This window comes from Canis lupus, chromosome 13 (genome assembly GCF_048164855.1).
Source record: "Canis lupus baileyi chromosome 13, mCanLup2.hap1, whole genome shotgun sequence".
Classification (NCBI taxonomy): Eukaryota; Metazoa; Chordata; class Mammalia; order Carnivora; family Canidae; genus Canis; species Canis lupus.
In genome coordinates, this window is record NC_132850.1 from 11,207,110 (window position 1) to 11,228,231 (window position 21,122).

General features: G+C 36.2%; 1 protein-coding gene and 1 long non-coding RNA gene across 3 annotated transcripts in view; one reads left to right on the forward strand and one right to left on the reverse strand.

The window, feature by feature from the left end:
* The window catches only part of RNF11 (ring finger protein 11), a 36,116-nt gene that overhangs the window by 7,306 nt on the left and 7,688 nt on the right, over nt 1-21,122 (reverse strand). The window contains exon 1 of one of the 2 annotated variants that reach the window (XM_072772171.1): nt 14,322-14,570. The exons of the other annotated variant lie outside the window; for it this stretch is intronic. Within the exon in view, the coding sequence (XP_072628272.1) occupies nt 14,322-14,369 (48 nt within the window). The 5' untranslated portion in view covers nt 14,370-14,570. Of the gene's footprint in view, nt 1-14,321; nt 14,571-21,122 lie in introns of those variants that run through there. 2 annotated transcript variants of the gene reach the window in all.
* On the forward strand, nt 21-15,836 carry LOC140602539 (uncharacterized). The gene is made up of 5 exons (XR_012005478.1): nt 21-1,224; nt 2,007-3,739; nt 6,765-6,849; nt 13,080-13,140; nt 15,135-15,836. It is a non-coding gene; the product is annotated as an uncharacterized lncRNA (long non-coding RNA).

Sequence of the window (21,122 nt, forward strand, 5' to 3'; positions counted from 1 at the left end):
ACAGGGGTGAGTATCCTCATTCCATCATCTACCTGGGGCATGTTTTGCTAATTTAGAAAAATCAATGGAACAGTTTTTAAAACACTGCTATACAAGAATATGGATTTTGTCTGAAAAATTGTAAGACTAAAATCTGTTACTATGGGGACTGTTAATATATTTAATAGTCTCAATATCTTTGAATAAAGGTAATAGCACTTTAGAGGGTGATGATCCAATCATAAGATAACAAATAGCTTTTAGCTTTATAAATGTCAACATTTCTAAGTCATTCTAACCATTTGTTTTCCCACCACCACCAATGACTCTGGTTTGCAGACTTAAGCTAACAGCTATTATCCCTGGCTTTAGTCCTGGCTCTCTGGCTTGTCCCTGAATACAAATTCTTTGACCTCTGTTAGGACCCCTGCCAGCTCTTAATTTTTCAACCCTTGGATTACCACTTCCAGGCTAAGCTATCCTGATTCTCAGTCCCAGTCCAGTTGACTAGTCTGGCACAAGAGAACACAAATGAAGTCACATTGGTAAAAGATTGTGAGTAATAAGGGTCTCCAAAATCCCTGAACATACTACAAAGAATTGTTTTAAATTGTTTAGAAATAATCTCTAACCATGTACTTTAAGAGGCTACATTTCCTTGGTCTTCTGGTTCATATGTATACAGAAGAAACAGAAAACAAGCTCTACTTTATGAAGAAACAATAGATATTAAAATAACACTATCTTTTAATTATACATATTATGGATGTATTTTCTTTGGTATTTTTTGTTAAACCAGAGGAACTCTCAAAGCACCACTGAGATATTTAAAATGATTCAACACTCTAATTTCAATTTACTACAACTTTTCAGAAAGCCACAAAAGGAAGGAAATGACTAAGAACTGCTGGTATTTTAAAGATGGTTATGGCCTCACCCTTTGTAACACATACACCTAACTTTAATTTCCATCATACCTGTTAAAATGGCTTTTATGAGTTACTGTTTACAGACTAGAGATCCAATGGTATTTTTCTAGGTGGCAAAATGGAATCTTCTAATGTCAGCTAGAAGACACTGAATAGAAGACAAGACATGGATATAAAGAACAGCAATTTTTAAAAGATTTGGATTCTGGGACAGTTCTCACCACTCCCTAATTGATGGATCATTGCACCTAAACATTGTGTAAACAATATGGTTTATGCCAAACACCTGCTTCCCTCCTGGGAATCTGGAATTTTGGTATGTACTAGGCAGTGGGTGTCTACTCAGTATTTTGGGCTCCCCTAGTAGACAACCCTTCACAACTACTGGCACAATTCAATGCTGGGGAAATTAAGTGTATCCTGTGTGACTCCACTAGAGGATTATTGGAAGGCTGTGCCTATTTCCTATGGACTAATGCACCTTTTTCCTTGGATGATTTTGATTTGTATTCTTTTGCCATAATAAATTAGAGCTATGATTACAACTATATGCTAAATGCTATGAGTACTCCTATGAAATCAAAGAATAATCTAGATAATGTCCATAGTGATGGATAGTTCTCACATTGACTCCTTTTGTTTTCAGTTTATTTGGCCATGCACATTAGAAATTCTTTGTAGAAAAAAAATTCTCCTTTGTGAAAAAGGTGTGTTTTGACAATGGTGGTTACACAGTACTTGTGTTTTATTGCTTTTCTTAAATTTTAAAGGACCCCTGTAAGGAACTTTTATTTTGAATATTACTTAGCATACAGGAACTATTATTTTGAATATTCCTTAGCATACAGAAAAATACTTTTGAGATAAAGATGTTTTGGGCTGAACTGTGTCCCCTAAAATTCATATGTTGAAGTCCTAATGCCCAATATCTCAGAATGTGACTGCATTTGGAATCACTAACGTGACTGGTTTTATCCTGGCCTCTTCTCCTGTCCTATACTCTTCACCTTCATAACTATGTCCATACTGACAACAAAAATTAGATATAAATGATTCACAAATTTATATTCCAGTCTAAATCTCCCTTTTAAATTCCAGGTTTTACTTGACAGTTCCAACTCAGATGTCCTCAAAGTGCCTCAAACTCAACATGTCCAAAAATGAACTCCTCTCCAAACTCTGGTCCTCTTTTTGGCTTCCTTATGAATGACAGAACCATCTTTCCAGTTCAGTAAGACAGACATCCTTGGCACCTCCCCATCCCCCCTACTCTTCCACCAAGTTCTAGCAAGTTAATTTGCCTCTGAAATACAGAATCTGTTTATTTCTTTCTGTATTCATTGCCAATATCTAGTGTAAGCTCCCATTTCATCCCTGGTGAACAATATTAGCTAGCAAAATCTCAATTTGTTCTCTAGGACATTCCTCTCAAAACAGATTCCATTCTATGTCCTCCTCACACATACCTAAAACCGTTTCATTCAATAGCTTTCCATTGGTTAGGATGGAGGCCAAAGTCCTTAATAAGACTTCCAAAGCCCAGCACTATCTGGTTACCTGCCCTCCTTCCTTATCTAACAACTCCGGGCTTTCTAGCTCCACTCCTATAGGAAGTCACAGTGCCTGCTATACTATCTACAAAACACTTTCCTCCATCACCACTCTGCTAAATAATGCCTTTTCTTCCTTTAGCACTCAATGCAACATCTTTCTAGTATCTGAGAAACCTCTCCTAACTAACCATTCTCCTTTATTACAGGCTTTTATACACCAGGTAACTTTTCTTCATAGCATGTCATAGTTGTAATTTTACATTTAGTTATAATTTGTCTTCCCCACCAGACTGTAAGAGACACATTAAGAATTTTTTGTTTCTCATTGAAACAGCAGATGAATAAAAGGTCTATTAAAAACCGTATGTACTAATAGCTAAAAACTGTCACCCATTAATTTACTCTGGGGATTTTGTTTTCCATTTTTCTTTACATTTCCTGGAACCCCTAGCCAATTGTTAAATACTTGATAAATTTAGTGTACATGCCATACTATTGGAATTATACAGGTTTTTTTGCTAAGTATATTAAGAATAACAATAGTACCTACTTTCAATCCCAAATGTGAAACTTAAATATGATTTTGAATACCTATTGAAAATGTTTGCAAATTAATCATTTCCAGTGCACAAGGACACTTACTACAAAAATACTATGAATCAGTTTATGAAAATCTAAATCACTAAACTAAGTAATATAAATACTGGCACCTTCAAGGGTGGTTCAATTGGCTTCCCTCACCTCTGACTATGATACAATTCATGAGGTATTCTGTGCTTCCCCTAAAAAGGTGTGATTATCTGCATAACTATTATATTTCCTCATTACTAGACTATAAGCTGGATAAGGAGGGACCTATGTCTATTTTGCTCAGCAGTGTATACTATTTATTCAGTATTTGATACATTGCAGTGATTGGATAAACATCACTGGATAGCTGAATGATAAAGCACTCATGCTCCTGTAATCCACGAATCCATGTCATATATTCATACCAGGATTTTGTAAACTTGCTATGAAAAAACTGCCAATGATTGGGTTACACAGTAAAAAAGAAAACTCAATGTAAATTATAACCAACCTTCCTTCTCTAAATGACAATACCTGTTTGTTGTCTATCTCAGGAACTTCAATACGTTCAAAACCAAACTAATTATCTCTACTTCCACAATCATTCTGAAACTCAGAATTTATATGCCTACTATAGGTTAATGACAGAGAAGTACAGTGGAAAAGAACATAGACATCTCATGTGATCTCAGCTTTGGCACTTATCAGGTATGCAACCCTAGGCAAGTTAGTCAGTACCTGTAGGCCTAAATTTTCTCCTCAGAAAAATCAATAGAATACCTATCTTAAAGAGTACTGTAAGGAATAACTAAGAAAATGTAAATAAAGTACCTACCAACACAAGGACTCAATATCTGGGCCTTCCTGATTCCTCTGACTTCCCCTCCTTTCCTTTATCTCCATCATCTACTTTAATGTCTTATAATCTTTTTTTTTTTTTAATTTTTATTTATTTATGATAGTCACAGAGAGAGAAAGAGAGGCAGAGACACAGGCAGAGAGAAGCAGGCTCCATGCACCGGGAGCCCGACGTGGGAATCGATCCTCGGTCTCCAGGATCGCGCCCTAGGCCAAAGGCAGGCGCCAAACCGCTGCGCCACCCAGGGATCCCTAATGTCTTATAATCTTAATTACCATTTCCTCAATGTTGATAGGAGACACATGTACATGCCCTGTGAGTTTAAATTTTGAGAAAGGAGGAATTCATAGTATATTTCAAATAAACTTAAACATTATATGCTTTCTTAATGCTTTAATTCTCTAAATCTTCATGAAACAAAAACAAAATGAGAAGCCAAAAAACATTTGCAATAAAGAAAAATAAAGTGTTAGGAAAAATTCAGCATCACAGAAGGGAGTAGAACAGAAAAGGAACAAAGGATTACAAAATAAGCTGAGGCAGAGCAAGGAGAAAATACAGGGTCAGTCACATAAAAAAGCAAGGTCTGACCTTCTGATGAGAAAACTCTGAAGCATTCCAGTTGTTTGTTAATATATAATGAAGCATCTATAAAACGATGAATGCTGTGAAAAATATAAAGGGCCCTAATCTTAGAATACAAACCAAGAAAGACAGAAACCTGCCAAAGTGTAAACCTATTTGTTTGAAAGGCAGTGCATTAAAATTTGGACCCAATTTAGAGAATATGATATAATTTTCAGAAACTAAAACAATGCAGTGGGTAAGTGCCTAAATAATGTGCTGAGGCTGGAAATAGTACAAGTCTGGTTTGTGGTAAAGGAAAAATAAAGTCACTGCTAAAGAATGCAGCTTGTCACCAAAAGCTGTATCCTTTCCTCCAGTAGGAAGTAAGAGTCAGCTCTTCTGATTTTCTCCTTACAGCCTCACAAGCTGCTGCTGGCACCACCCCCTCCCCAGCTGCAGTCTCCTACTGGGAATGTTTTCCCTGAATTTGCCAGACTGAAGTTTAAGGCCATAAAATGGAGGATTTGGAATGGACAGTCTCAATGCACATTCTCTGATGTTCAGTGAATCATGACCCAAAAAACCCCAAACCAAACAACCAACCAGCCAAATAAACAAAATCCTCAAAGATTAGCATTAATGTAATTCCTGAACCATAAAAGATAACTATACATATAGAGGAGAAAAGAGACAGCATCCCACTTTGATACTGACAAATGATGTCATATTTGTTGAGAAAGTATACAAACTAGAGTAGTCTGCATGGGAAAAAAACATTGCTTCCATGGAGGTAGTATGGCATCTGTTTGCTTGTTTACTTTTTTAAGGATTTGTATTTTTTTTAAAAAAAGATTTGAGAGGGAAAGGGAGAGGGAGAAGCAGACTCCCTGCTGAGCATGGAGCCCCATGAGAGGCTTGATCTCAGGACCTGAGATCATGACCTGAGCCAAAATCAAGAATTGGACACTCTGGCGCCCCATGTTTGCTAATTTTTTTTAAAATGAAAAGTATGACTTCATTCACTACATAAATATTCACTGAGCACTTATTATCCAGGGTTATTTACCATATCCTAATTGGGGGAGGGTTGGTAAGCATTATTACATCATTAGATAATTCATTTAAAGCTCAAGACAAATGAAACCAAGGTCACATTTTGAGCCCAGGCATCAAGTCAGTATTTCTTAACACCCAACCACTTTTCAGATGCTGTTTCAGGTAAAGGAGATTATGGTAGTAACCAGGTAAGGTCTCTGTCCTTCTGAAACCTAAAACCCCTATAGTAGGGGGATCCCAAGATAGTAAACAAGTGAGGAAGACAGCCACCTCAACCAGAGCTCCACACTCTCAATTGCCCATGACCTGGCAACTTCTGGAACAGGCATATATTCGAAAGGCCCCATAGGCTAGCCAACATTTAAAGACACTGCCTGACTGGTAAAAAGAGGGTGAACCAATCCAGTTCTTTCTTCGGTTAGAATTGGAAAACTCAATCAACTGACCTGAAAGGTCACTGAGGAGCAAATAAGAAGCATGTAAAAACTGCAGTTATAGGAAGACATGGTATTAAACCCAGATTAGAAATGCTGAGTGAAGCAGACATTAATAGAGCCTATAAATTAAAACCCCTGAAATCCCTGGATAAAAGAAATGGGAGAGGGGATGCCTTGGTTCCCTGACAAGCTTTCTGCTTCTAACCCATTTGATTTTATATATCATTAAAATGCAGCATCTTTCCTCTAATTGTCTAATAAGAGTCTTGTAAAATCACCACCATTTTCTTTCCTAGATTAGGGCTACCTTCTTCTTCTCATCAAGCAAACTGGTTTCTAGAGGGGAAATGACACCCAGTTATTGACAATTTTGTACCAGTGGGGCAGATATCCAGTGAGGTTGTGGGCCAAGAGCTATTGCCCTGACTTAGCGCCTAAGTTATTGTTGGAACCATTTCTTTGCTACAACCAAAAAATACTAGAATTTCTCATTCAAGCATTCTACCTTTGAATTTTATCAGTTCAATGAATAAGAATAAACATTTCAGTAACTGTCATTCTTTCTTAAGTGGCAGGTGCAAATACAAGACTCCTATTTGAAAGCTAAGAGTAATATGCCCAAGAATTCTTTGCGAAACAAAGAGAGAATATGCATAGCCTTTAAGGAGTTAAAAGATGAGAACTTTAAAATCTATTAATTCCAAAAAAGAGTAAGTCTGTAGCAGCCAAAGTTGGCTTTGTAGCTCAGGAAGTCTGCTATTGCATTTACTGCACTAAGTTCTCTAACAGATACCCTTATCCTTCTTTTTTAAAGGACCAGGGCTAGTATCAATAAAAATGAATTTCCTCCAAAGACTACTAAACTTCAGTTGTAAGAATGCTGCAGAATTCTTTAAGAGGTAATATTTCTTGGATTCTAAGTTTTTAAGGCTTAGAATTAAATGTATACATCAACTAGAATACACATTCTGATTTCAAAAAGCATTGAAAAGTTTTAAATGTTTTTTAATTTAAGTAATCTACACCCAACGTGGGGCTTATGACCCCAAGATAAAGAGCCACATGCTCCTCTAATTAAGCCAGCCAGGTGTCTCAGCATTGAGGAAATACAGTACCACTGCAAGATAAAAGGCCTACATTTAATATAACACTTACTGAGCTATAATTCACATAACGAACTCATATAAAGCATATAATTAAATGGTTTTAGTATGTTGTTATGTGAAATTCACAATTTCAGAACATTTTCATCATCCCCAAATGAAATCGCATACCTATTAGCAGTCATTCATCATTTTCCCCTAAATTCCCCAGCCCTAAGCAACCACTAATCTGCTTTCTGTCTCTAAAGATTTACCTACTCTGGGCATTTCATATAAATGGAATCCTACTAACATGGTCTTTGGAGGCCTAAAACTTAGCATGTTTTTAACATTTACCCATGTTGTACCATATATCAGAACCTCATTCCTTTTTATTACTGAGCAGTATTTTGCCGAATGTACTCTCAACCAATTATATAATTTGGCCATTTATTAGCATCTGGGTTATTCCCACTTTTTAGCTACTACGAATATACTGCTATGAACATTTGTGTACAAGTTTCTGTGTGGTTATGTTTTCATGTCTCTTGGGTATACACCTAGGAGAATTGCTGGGCCACATGACAACTATCTACATTCAATCTTTTGAGGAACTGCCAAATTTTTTTCCAAAGCACTTATACTGGAATTCCGATTTAAAAACTTAAAAACAACAACAAAAAACAAAGTACTTCTACCATTTTACATTCCCACCAGTACTGTATGAGTTCCAATTTCTCCACATCATTACTAAATCTTGTTTTCGTTTTTTCGTTGTTGTTATTATAGCCACCCTAGTGGTTTTTACTTTCTTGATAGCAAATGATGTTAAGCATCTTTTCATGTGCTGACCAGCCATTATCTTCTTAGAAGAAATGTCAATTCAGATCCTTTACCCTTTTTGAAATTGGGTTGTTTGAGTTATAGGAGCTCTTTATGTATCTTGGACATCAGTCCCTTATCAGATAAATGATTTGCAAATATTTTCTTGCATTCTATGGGCCATCTTTTCACTTTCCTGATGGTATCCTCTGAATCACAAGTTTTAAATTCTGATGATATTCATCTTATGTGTCTTTGGGTCACACCACACGTAAGAAGGCTTTACTTAAGCCAACGTCATGAAGACATACTCCTTTGTTTTCTAAAAGTTGTGCAGATTTAGCTCTTATGTTTAGGTACATGAACAATATTAATATTTGTATATGGTGTGAGAAAGTTAATATTTGTATATGGTGTGAGAAAGGGGTCAACTACATTTTATGTGGACATGTAGGCGTCCCAACACCATTTGCTGAAACTTGAAAAGACCTACATTTTAATGTGAGACTTTTCCTAGAAGCCTAGTGAAGTATTCTGGGGCAAGGGTGAAAGGAATAAGAATCTTAAAAGACTGTTTATCTGAAGGAACCAGGGTGTCTTAAGGATGCCTAAAATTAGTCCGACCAAGCATATTTTCTACATCCTCTAGTTGTATCAGTTGCTGCAGTTTCTACATAGGTGGTTTCTACTTTCTAATGCATTATTCAATATCATATCCCTAATACTTGCCTTCTAATTGTTCATATGTGTTTCATGTAATATATCCTAACACAGGAAACAAGAACAATCATAGCTGTCTTAAAACTATTTGCTTTAGACAGTTACAGAGAATGCTCTGGATCTCAATGTTGAGACTATGAAATATCAAGTGTCAGCATCTACAAGTCTGACAGTGGAAAAGCAGGTTTCATCTTTAGATTCTTCAAGTTCAATTCCATAACCAAGCCATCAGGAAATTGCTTTAACTAGCAAGAGAAACAGATTAGCGGAAAATGGAATACAGGGTGCTTAAGTCTTCTTGGTAATGTACCTCAAAAAAAAATTCCTAGCCTGACCTCAATAGAAATATGAAGTTAGGATTACTAGAGATTACTAGATTATTCTTAGAACCCAAATGTGAAGTCGTTCTAAGGTTATTCAGCGATATAAACAGAGATGACCAGCTATTTACAAGTTATTTTCTAACTGAAACTGACAGCACATTAATTTTCCATAATTTCTACATGAGAAACACATCCCACCATCTCCATCTTTATCATCAGGAATCAAGAAAATCACCTCATAAAGAATCCAAATGTACAGGTCAATATAGACTTAATATTTAATAGCTTTTAAAAACCACACGAGAGACACCTAACTCTGGGAAACGAACAAGGGTTAGTAGAAAGGGGGGACTGGGTGATGGGCACTGATGGGGGCACTTGACGGGATGAGCACTGGGTGTTATGCTATATGTTGGCAAATCGAACTCCAATATAAAAATACACTAAATAAATAAATAAATAAATAAATAAATAAATAAATACCAGAGTTCTAAAGACTGTGTCAACATGAGAAAATGCTTATAGAGTGATATTAAGAAAAAAGTAAAAGGATGCAAAAATAGAGTGCCATTAAGTGTACATTTAAAAGTATCTGCATTTGAAAAAAAACTAATATACATTGAAATGTTAACTGTGGTTGCATTAGAGTACTGAAAATGAGTTTTTATTTCTATGTAATATTTAACCTGCAGTTATAAAAACTTTATATAAAGTTGGTATCACTAATAGCTAAAAGTTATTGTTAAAAAATCTAATTTATAGGGGCACCCAGCTGGTTCAGTCAGGGGAACATGCAATTCTTGATCTCAGAGTCATGAGTTTGAGCCCTGCATTGGGGTGTAGGGATTATTTAAATACATTTTTAAAGTTTTTAAAAATCCAATTTTTAAGCAGAAAAGAAAATGAAAGCAAAATACAGACAACTCACAATGTATATTTAATTCTGCTAAGAATATGACTTGTATACAGAGTCTAATTCCACTTTTTATAAATTGAGATGAATTCACGTAACCTTAAATTAACCAATTAAAAAAAAAAAACAATTCAGTGACTGTTAGTACATTCACACTGTTGTGCATCCACTACCTCTACCTACTACCAAAATACTACCTACTATCAAAATACAAAATAATCACTCCCAAATAAAACTTTGTACCCATTAAGTAGTACCACCCATCCTCCCTTCTCCCCAGCCTCTGGCCACCATCTGCTACTATGAACTTGCCTACTCTATTTCATATAAATGAAATCATAGAATATGTGACCTTTTTTTACCTCTGGCTTCCTTCACTTAGTATAATGTAGTCAATGTTCATCTGCATTGTAGCATGTATTAACTCCATTTTTAAGATATAAATAGTGAATCAGTCAAATATATATATTTGAGCATTCCTTGCATGTAAGGTATTAGTTATTACCTAAACAATACTTGGTTTCAACGATGCATCCTGGGATACAAAGGTATACAAATCAGTGCAAATTAACTTTGGTTTTTACACTTAAAATAAAAAACTACAAAAGAAAAGGGATTGTTAACAAAGTTCAAAAATGTTTTTAAAGTACACAAACCACTCTTGGTTTAGAATTATGTAATGAAATCCAATGATAGAACATGCTGTGTACCATAAGTCAGGAAAATCTGGTTCAGTGTTATAAAAGAGCTGTGACCTTGCCGCATCCATTCAAATCCCCAAAGTAGAGGACATCCAATGTTCTTAAATATTTAGTCTTTATATTAAATTGCAGGCACTGAGAATCAAGCAAGAGGTATAACATAAAGGCTATATTTTGACAGTAGACAGGATATATTGAAGAGACAATGAAAGAAGCTAGAAGTTTGATGTAACAGACCAGAGGTTGTTCATCTGAGATCCAGGGCTTAAGGAAGTAAATACATTCCCTAATATGCAAATTCTGTGCACCTTTCTACAGAGGATTTGTGGTTTACAGTTTCTCAAGACTTATTAAAGGGTCAAGAAACAGACTTAAGGATGGTTGCCATAGAAAAACTATTTGAAGGAAGAGAAGGGAAAAAATCAAATAGAGGGGTAAGGAAGTCTTGATTTGAGAACTGAACACTGAGGAAGCCCTCTCAACTCTAACCAAGTTATCTCTCCCACTTCAATTCTTTCTCTAGCACCATGCCTATGATTTTGTACTGTTTCATATTTTTATCTTATACTTGGTATCCACCAGTGAGTGACATCACAGATACCCTGAAGTTGTTTAAAAAATTCTAACTGCTTTGAAGGTGCTTCAGTCACTCTGCAAATAACTTAGGCTTAATCAATGTTTCTATTTTAGATTAAAATTACAAGTCTAGGGCAGCCCTGGGGGCTTAGCGGTTTGGCGCCGCCGCCTTTGGCCCAGACCATGATCCTGGAGACCTGGGATCGAGTCCCACGTCGGGCTCCCTGCGTGGGGCCTGCTTCTCTCTCTGTGTGTGTGTGTGTCTCAAAAAAAAAAAAAAAAAAAAAAAAAAAATCTTAAAAAAAATTACAAGTCTAGAACTCAAAAACCGTAGAAAACTGAAATTCTTTGCAAATTAGGCAGTAATGTCTTATTTTTTAAGATTTTATTTACTCATAAGAGACATAGGCAGAGAGAGAAGCAGGCTCCGTGCGGAAGTCCAATGGGGGACTTGACCCCAGGATCATGACCTCCACTAAAGGCAGACGCTCAACCACTGAGCCACCCAAGTGCCCCTATGTCTTATAGTTTCTAAACCCAAAACAGTTCTTGCCCTCAAGATGGGCTAGATCCATTTAACTTTGAATGGAGAGTTCCCAATTTGAGGCTACCAAAAGTAGTCTTAATTCTCTATTAGAAGGTAACTTCTAGGAACACCTGGGTGGCTCAGTGGTTGAGCAACTGCCTTGCACTCAGGGCATGATCTCGCAGGCTCCAGAGCCTGCTTCTCCCTCTTTGTATATCTCTGGCTCTCTCTGTGTCTCTCATGAATAAATAAAATTTTTAAATAAAAATTAAAAGGTAACTTCTGAAAGTGACTTTCAACTGACAAAACATGTAGTTTCAAAAATTTTCCTGGTGGTTGTCTCCAACTCTGGTCCAGTAACTCCTCACCTCCATGACTGGATCAGATTTCCCTAAATGAATTCTTGCTCATTTAACCGAATAAAAATCTCCACACAGTTCCTTTACCCTAAATATTCCATTTCTAACTGCTGGTCCCCAAAACGACCTCATTCTTCACTCAAATCATTCAGGTCCCTTAGATGTTGCAGAGTCAACTTACACCCCTGCCCGCCTGTGTACCTATCTCCAGTTAGTCTTCCATCTTGCTAAATAGAGGTGCTAGCAAAAGTACAATAACCACCTAAATGCCCATCAAATAGGGAACTGGTTAAATAATATTCAGCCCCAGGGAAGAATAAAGCTTTTCATCTATTGACAGATGAAAAAAGGTACAGAATTGTGTGTAGTGGCCTTTTTGTATAAAGGGGTCATGAAGGACTATCTGTATTTGCTTGCTTGTGTATAAAATCTTCTGGATCCACAAAAATGTAAACATTAGTTGCCTATGGGATATTGAGTTGAATGGCTACAAAACAGAAATAAGATGTTTCATCTGTACTCTAATAGAGACTACATGAATGGATCACTTAATTATTAAAACAGATTATAATTACAAATTTTAATTAAAAAAATTGTTTTCTTTCATATAGGCCAATTTTTCTTTCTTTTTTTTAATTTTTAAGATTTTACTTATTTATTCATGAGAGACACAGAGAGAGAGAGAGGCAGAGGGAGAAGCAGGCTCCATGCAAGGAGCCCGATGCGGGACTTGATCCCCAGACTCCAAGATCACACCCTGAGCTGAAGGCAGACGCTTAACCGCTGAGCCACCCAGGCGTCCCTAGGCCAATTTTTTGATCTTTATACGGATTCTATCTGCCTCCACCTTCTCAGAAAACTTTGCTGCTTTCCCTATTCAACCTTTACTAGATCCTTCTCAGCTTATAAACATGATCAGGTCCTTCTCATTAAAACAAATTCATCCACCTTCAATTCCATATCCCATCATTGCCCTATTCCTGTACCACTTCACAACCAGTCTTCTCCCAATATATCCTATTCTTGCTCTTTCTATATCCTAATATCTTAGAGATACATTCTTTTCTTATAATCCATTACTAAATTGTTTTTTTTTTTTAATAACAGGATTCGCTTCTAACTCTTCATCTCTATCGCCATCTCTTCATCTCTATCGCCAACAAATCAGGTAATACAGGGGCTTCCTAACTACTAGTCTTCCCTTGACTACTATCCCCTTCCAATTTGTTCTCAGATCTTTCAAAGGTCAATTCTAATTTACATAATCACCCCACTCATATCCCCATTTAAAATCCTTTAGTAGCTAGCTTTCCACTTCTCTAGGATAAGGTCCAAAATCCTTAAGAGAATAAATGTAAAGGACCCAGCGCCAAGCAGCTTAATGTCGAGTCCCTGGGTGCAAACATGTACCCATTTCTCTAAAATGCTGCTCTACAGACAGGCAAGCTTGAATCCCTAAGAGATCTTGAGATGTGGGACATACAAAATATTTTAATGTATCTCACAATCTTATCTTTTTGGCTCTACATCTTGGAATGTTTTCTAAATGGCCAAAGACTTTTTACAAAATAAAACATACAGAATATATGCAAGGGTCAACACTGTTTTATGAAACTTGTCTCTGTTTTTATGAACATAAGTGTGGTGTAAAAATGTACTTTTTGTGAGGTGCCAAGAAATGTTTGAAAGCCTATAGTCTTGGCAATTTTTTTTGAAATTATGATACTGCCATTTTCCTTGTGATATAAAATTTTTTCATCTATGACTTAAGAAATTATACTTCAAGTTAATTTAATAGATTTCAGAATTTCAGCCATTTTAAAATGGCCTTATTTCATAAATGAGATGTGACAATTTACCTAATAGTGTTGCAACAACAAAATTTAACCGAACTCCTGTACCACACACCTATCAGAACTCTGTGGCTCAAACCCCAAAGGCTTTGTGGCTTCTGGCAACAGTGATAGAGCTCATGATCTGCAACTAGAGACTGCCTCTTAGGGATTCTTAACGGTCTTTGTGGCACAGAAACCTTTGGCAATCTGGTAAAACTTATGGACCACTTCTCAGATAATGTTTTTGAATGAACATATAAAATTACCAAGGACATCAGTTATCTTAAAATGCAGTTCTATCCATGGCCTTATAGGGATCTGTGGACCTAATGGTAAGTATTCAGTTTAAAGATTACACTGAGCTTAGATGTAGTTTAGTGTAGATTAGAAGAAAATTTAGTTTAGAAACTAAACATTGAGAAATAAAATCTAGGGAGAGAAAATTCCAGATAATGAAGGACCTTTGGGGAGAAGAGAGAGGCATATGTGAAAAATGAAACACTGATAAGCTTACCTCAATAGTAAGGATTTCTTCCTTTTCAGTTTTTCTCTCATAATACATGGTAAAATTGACTTTATTTACTTAAGCAAATCTGAGCCAAGGAAACTTTAAAAATAATTTTTTTTTAAAAAAGGTGCCATGTATCCAAATCCCAAAATACTTTATTCACAAAAATGTTGCTTTAGTCACAGGTACTGCATTTGGGTTGTATTGGCAGGAAATATGACAAGCCTGATTATCTGGTTTTCCAAAATGCAGAGTGAGAGGCACAGCAAGGTCAGATGTATTAACAGCAGATGAAGAACAATCTGACAGTGGGAAAAGAAAATGATATAAGCAGGTACAAGAATTAAAATTAGAATAGCTTCACCCAATAACAAATAGTCCTACATAATTCAAGACTTTGGAGGTACCTTTCTATTATTTCCAGGGTATAATAAACTAATCTAATAATTTTGAATCAATAAAATGAGCTGAAAGTCTGCTAAGAAGTCAGTATTTCAGTGATTTATGGGGAAGTAGTGACAATGAAAGGGGAAGGTTGTGAAGTCTGAAAAAGGACTGGGTTGAGAATTAGTCTTGGTAAGACACTGTTACTACCTTTGGTAAGTATATTGGAACAAAAAATGTTGGCAAAAATGCTAAAAATGTGTAATATATTTTAGAAGGTTTTCTACTCCAAACTTATCCAAAATAAGTCTCTGTCTAAACTGGTAAATATCATTTAAATCCAACTGCAATTATACTTTCTACAATTGGATCCATTATATTCCCTTGTGTGATTTTACTACCCCATCTCCTTTTTTACTTTTTTTTTTTTTTTAGAGACCTGTTTTCTGGACCTCCTTGCTCCTCCATTATCCTGAATGGACTACTTACCAGTTCTTATAGCTTCAGAGCCTACTTTGCTATTATAAATCTACTTCTATTACTTCCCTATTTTAAAAATACCACAATAAAAACCAGGATACAAATGACTAATGGACATAATGCTAAACAAAATAGGCTTAGTTAATAGATAGAAGCTAGTGGCTTAAAATCAATTAATGATAAATATTTCTTATAATGATTTGGTTACCAAAAGTTAGACAGGAAGAAAAATCACCAATTGATAGAAAAGACATGTAAACACCAGAACACACTTTGCTACCTTTAATATTGCACTGAGGTGGCAGGGCTGCTTATCCTTAAATGACAAAATAGATGTTAAGCACAGGAGTATTTCTGTCAATTTAGCAGAACACTGCTGTGCTATATGAAACCTACCTTTATATGATTTATGAAATATTTTTAGAAGACCCAGTTCATTATAAAGGAGTCTCATCACTTCAATTATCACTGTTAAAGCCACTTCATTCCAATACCCCATTCTCCCAACAGATTAACTCCACTAGAAATGGACTCCCATGTTCCTATGACTGTCTTTGAGCCAAAATGTTACATTTTGTAAAATATGACAAATGTAAAATATTACATTTTCAATCTTCCACTATTCCTTTGCTGTACAATTGCCTCTGCCTAAAAACTCGAATCTCACAGCTGCCTGGCTCTGCTGCTAATAAGGCTGTTTCTTCATCTAGAAGATATAAATACTTTCATAGAATTATGAAAATTAAGAATTTCTAGTTTCTGGTCTGGCATGTAAGGAGCTTACAAACTGTCACTCCACTCTAACAAAAAAAAAGTTGAACAAACTTAAAAATCGACAACGCTTCTGCCAGAGCGGTGAGGCCACAGGGCAAACTGCTGACCTGAAAACTGGGAGAGACAGACAAGTGGATACAGAAAATCAAAACTTACCAGAGCTGAAACCCATGAGCAGAACCAGGGCTGGGGCAGGAAAATCTGAACTGTAACTGACAGACTGCTGAAGGGTCAGTGTGGACAAGGCTGAGCGAAACTCTGCTCCACCTCCATGTCAACTCTGCTCCACCTCCATGTCAACAGCTCTACCAGGTCCTCACAGTAAATATCAAGAGAAAAATCCCCTCACACTTCTAATGGGGAAGGAGGGAAAAGGACCATTTTGATATACACCAGAGCATTCTATTCTTCTTAACAAGGCCTGCACTCAGGAGAAACCTCAGACAACCTGCACAGGTTTTATCAGAGCCTAAACTATCTGAACAAACGAAAATACTCAAACCCAGCTGCCTCCAGCCTACTACCACATGGAGGAAGGGAAATATCCAACCTCAGCTCCCTCTTGCCATCCTGTCCCACCTAAGGGTGAGGGGGATGACACTGAGAAGCACTGCAAATTAACACAAACAAAACAGGAGCACCTGGGTGGCTCAGTGGTTGAGCGTCATCTGTCTTTGGCTCAGGTCATGATCCCAGGGTTCTGGAATCGAGTACTGCATCTGGCTTCCCACATGGAGCCTGCTTCTCCCTCTGCCTCTGTCTCTGCCTCTCTGTCTCTCATGAATAACTAAAATCTTTAAAAACAAAAAAATAAAAAATAAAATCTTTTTTTTTTAAACACATAACAAAAACACCACTATATACCTATTAGAATGGGAAAATCCAAAACACTGACAATTATCAAATGTGGAGCAACAGGAAATCTTATTGCTAGTGGGAATATAATGTGGCAGTGTCAGTACAAGACAATTTGACAGTTCCTACAAAACTAAACATACACTTACCACATACGATCCAGCAATTGTGTTCCATGGCATTTACCTAAATGACTTGAAACCGTATGTCCACCCAAATACCTACATGTGGATGTTCAGGGCAGCTTTATTCGTAAGTGCCCAAATCTGGAAGCAACCAAGAGGTCCTTTAGTAGGTGAAAGGATAAACTGTGGTACAATAAGACAATAGAATACTATTCAGTGCCAAAAAGAAATGAGCTTTCATTTCACACCATGGGTAGACATGGAGGAACCTTAATTGTATATTACTAATTGAAAGAAAATCTGTAAAGGTCCCATGTGATCTGATTCCAACTATATGACATTCTGGAAAAGACAAAGCTCTGGTGACATTAAAAGGATCAGTAGAAAAAAAATAAAAAATAAAAATAAAAGGATCAGTAGTTGCCCGGGTTAGGAGGGAGGGATGAATAGGTAAAAAGCAGAGGATTTTTAGTTCAGGGAAACTATTCCGAATGATGGATGATATAATGGTGGATCTATCTCATATCTTCATTCACAGTGTACCCTAATATAAACTACGGACTTCAGGATGATGATGTTTTGATGTGGGTTCATTAAAAAAAAAAAAAAAAAAGCTCAAGTGGTCACAAAATCCCAGGTGGCTTATATACAGAAGTGAACAGCTGACCCTAAAATTCATATGGAATTAAAAGGGACTAAGAATAGCTAAAACACTGTTGAGCTAAGAATTTACACTTCTGATTTCGAAACTTATTTCAGTGTTGGTGCATTAAGAATAGATATAAAAATTAATGGAACAAAACTGAAGAGTCCAGAAATAAACCCTTGCATTTATGATTGATTTTGGGCAAGAATGCCAAGACAATGGGGGAAGAATAGTTTTTTAAAAAAAATTTTATTGGAGTTCAATTTGCCAACATATAGCATAACACCCAGTGCTCATCCCGCCAAGTGCCCCCCTCATTGTCCATCACCCAGTCACCCCAACCCCCCGCCCACTTCCCCTTCCACTACCCCTTGTTCGTTTCCCAGAGTTAGGTGTCTCTCATGTTTTGTCACCCTCATTGATATTTTCACTCATTTTCTCTTTCTCTTTATTCCCTTTCACTAATTTTTATATTCAAATGAATGAGACCATATAATGTTTGTCCTTTCCCAATTGACTTATTTCACTCAGCATAATACCCTCCAGGTCCCTCTACGTGAAGCAAATGGTGGGTATTTTTCTTTTCTTTTTTTTTTTTTTTTTATTTGTCATTTCTAATGGCTGAGTAATATTCCATTGTATATATAGGCCACGGGGAAGAATACTTTTATTAACAAATAGTCCTGTAACAGGATAGCCACTCGCAAAAGAATAAATTCAGGCCTTCCTTACATAAAAATTAACTCAAAATGGATCTATATCTAAAATATGAGAACCAGGAGCACCTGAATGGCTCAGTGGTTGAGTGTCTGTCTTTGGCTAGGGGCATGACCCCAGGGTTCTGGGATCTAGTCCTGCATCAGGCTCCCCAAAGGGAGCTTGCTTCTCCCTCTGCCTGTGTCTCTGCCTCTCTACTTCTCATGAATAAATAAAATCTTTTTAAAAATAAATAAAATGTGAGAACCATAAATAAAGCTAAGAGTAAATCTTTGTGGGTCAGGAAAAACTTTTAGACACAACATCAAAACTCAAATGACAAAAGAAAAAATTGGACTTCATAAAATTAGTAACTTTTGTGCTTCAAATACCACTGAAAAAGTGAAAAAACCAATCCACAAAATGGGAGAAAAGTTTTGCAAATCATTCACCTTACAAGGGACTAGAATATATAAAGAACTCATGCAACTCAATAATAAAGACAGCCCAATAAAAAATAGGCAAAGGATCTGAATAGATACTTGTCAAAAGATACACAAATGGCCATCAAGCACATGAAAAGATGCTCAACATTATTAGCCTTTAGGGAAATGCAATCAAAACCACAATGAGATACCACTTTACAGCCAACAACACAGCTATAATAAAAAAGACAAGTTCTGGTAACAATGTGCAGAAATTGGAACTACTGTGTACTGTTCGGTGGGAGTGTAAAAGTGCTTTGGAAATGGTCTGGTAGTTCCTCAAAAGATTACATGTGGAATTATACAACATGCCAATTCCACTGGTAGGTGTATTAACAGAGAAATGAAAACACATCCATATAAAAACCTATATACAAATGTTTATAGCAGCATTCTAACAGCCAAAAAATAGAAACCCAGATGTTCGTTAACTGAACAATAGCTAAATAAAATGTGGTAGATTCATACAATGGAATATTTCACAATAAAAAGGAATGAAGTCCTAATACACGCTACAACATAGATGAATCCTAAAAACTTGATGTTAAGTGATGTTAAGAGGTCCGTTCCAAAAGACCACATAGTACTATGCATATTGGTATGCATTTCTCATTCGGGAAATGCAAGTTAAAACCAACTAAAGACTTCTACACACTTATTGAAATACCTAAAATAAAATAGATGGATAATACCTGGTGTTAGTATGGACGCAGAACAAACAGAACTCTCATACAAAGCTGATAGAAGTGTAAGTTGATGGAATCACTGAAAAAACTGTTTGATCTTGAAATGCATCACAAATAAGATGGACTGATTAAGATGTGTTAAATACAAAATGTACAGAATCTAAGTCATAGGAATATGGATTTTCTGTCAACTTTCTTTTCAAAAATTTATGTAACAAAATGTTGTGGGACAAACTATGTACCCCAAATAAGCATGTACATTACGTACATAAAAAGAATGGTCACAAAAGATTAATACAGCCAAAAGCTCAGAACCCAAATATATATCAACAGTAGAATAGATTGAAAAATAAATGTAAAAATGTCTATTTATACAATACTGTACAGCAGTGAAATCAATATAACTACATAAAACAAATGAATTTCACAATACTGAACTATTCTATTTAAGTTCAAAACTAGGCAAAACAAATATATACTGATAAGAGGTCAGAACAGTGGTTATCTTTGGGGAAGGGGTATTGACGGTTGGAGGATATATGAGGGAGACTTTTGGGTGTTGGAAACAAGCCATATCTTTTTTTTTTTTTTTTAAGATTTTGTTTATTTATTCATGATAGTCACAGAGAGAGAGAGAGAGAGAGAGAGAGAGAGGCAGAGACACAGGCAGAGGGAGAAGCAGGCTCCATGCAGGGAGCCCGACGTGGGATTCGATCCCGGGTCTCCAGGATCGTGCCCTGGGCCAAAGGCAGGCACTAAACTGCTGCGCCACCCAGGGATCCCTGGAAACAAGCCATATCTTGATGGTGATTATAATATGTAAAAAAGTTCACTGGGATATATAGTTAATACTGTTAGTTATAATACTGTTAGTTATACTATTAAAGATACACTCTTCATTGTACCTTCAAAGGTTTATTTACACACACAAACACACATTTTAATGTATCAGATCATACATCTCTCTAAATTCATGTTCATCACCTACTGGCTCCCAGTTCTCCCACCCATAGTTTAATCATGGCAGCTCTTTTGCTTTTATTCCATTTCTTACACATTCATGTAAGACTTCACTTAAAGTCTTCAGAAGCTAAAAAAGTAAATTTGTGATTCTGTGTCCTGTCACAAATTGATCCCAACCTCAAAGTCTACAGCAATTTAATACTTGTTTATATACTTTTTTTTTTATTATATACTTTCATACCGAATACTCTATGTATATACATGAATCTCAACTCCTTAACTAAAATGGTAGCTCCTTAGGGGTAAAGCGTTCATTTTCCTTTCCCCTTGGTGCCTAAGATAAATTTGCTGACTGAGAGAAGAAACTGGTAATGGGGTGTCCTGGTCTCTATCCTTAAAGTCTTACTCAGTTTATGATAAACTGCTTTTTCCCCACAAATAAGAATTAAACTTATACAAAATTACATGCAATTTGAACTAGTTGCGTCAGTAATAAAAGTCTCACTCTTCTTAGAGCCATTTTCATAAGAATTCAGAAAAATTTTAATAAATTAAATATATCTGGAGGATTGCTTTCTTCATTCCCACACTCTATCCCTTAGTTACTTTACTGCAAGCTCTCTAGATTAAGTAACAAGATAATTACTCAACTGGCCTCTGGGAGCATGCTCCAGGTTGGCTATTTAATTAAAAGATAGGTATATGTGTATTCA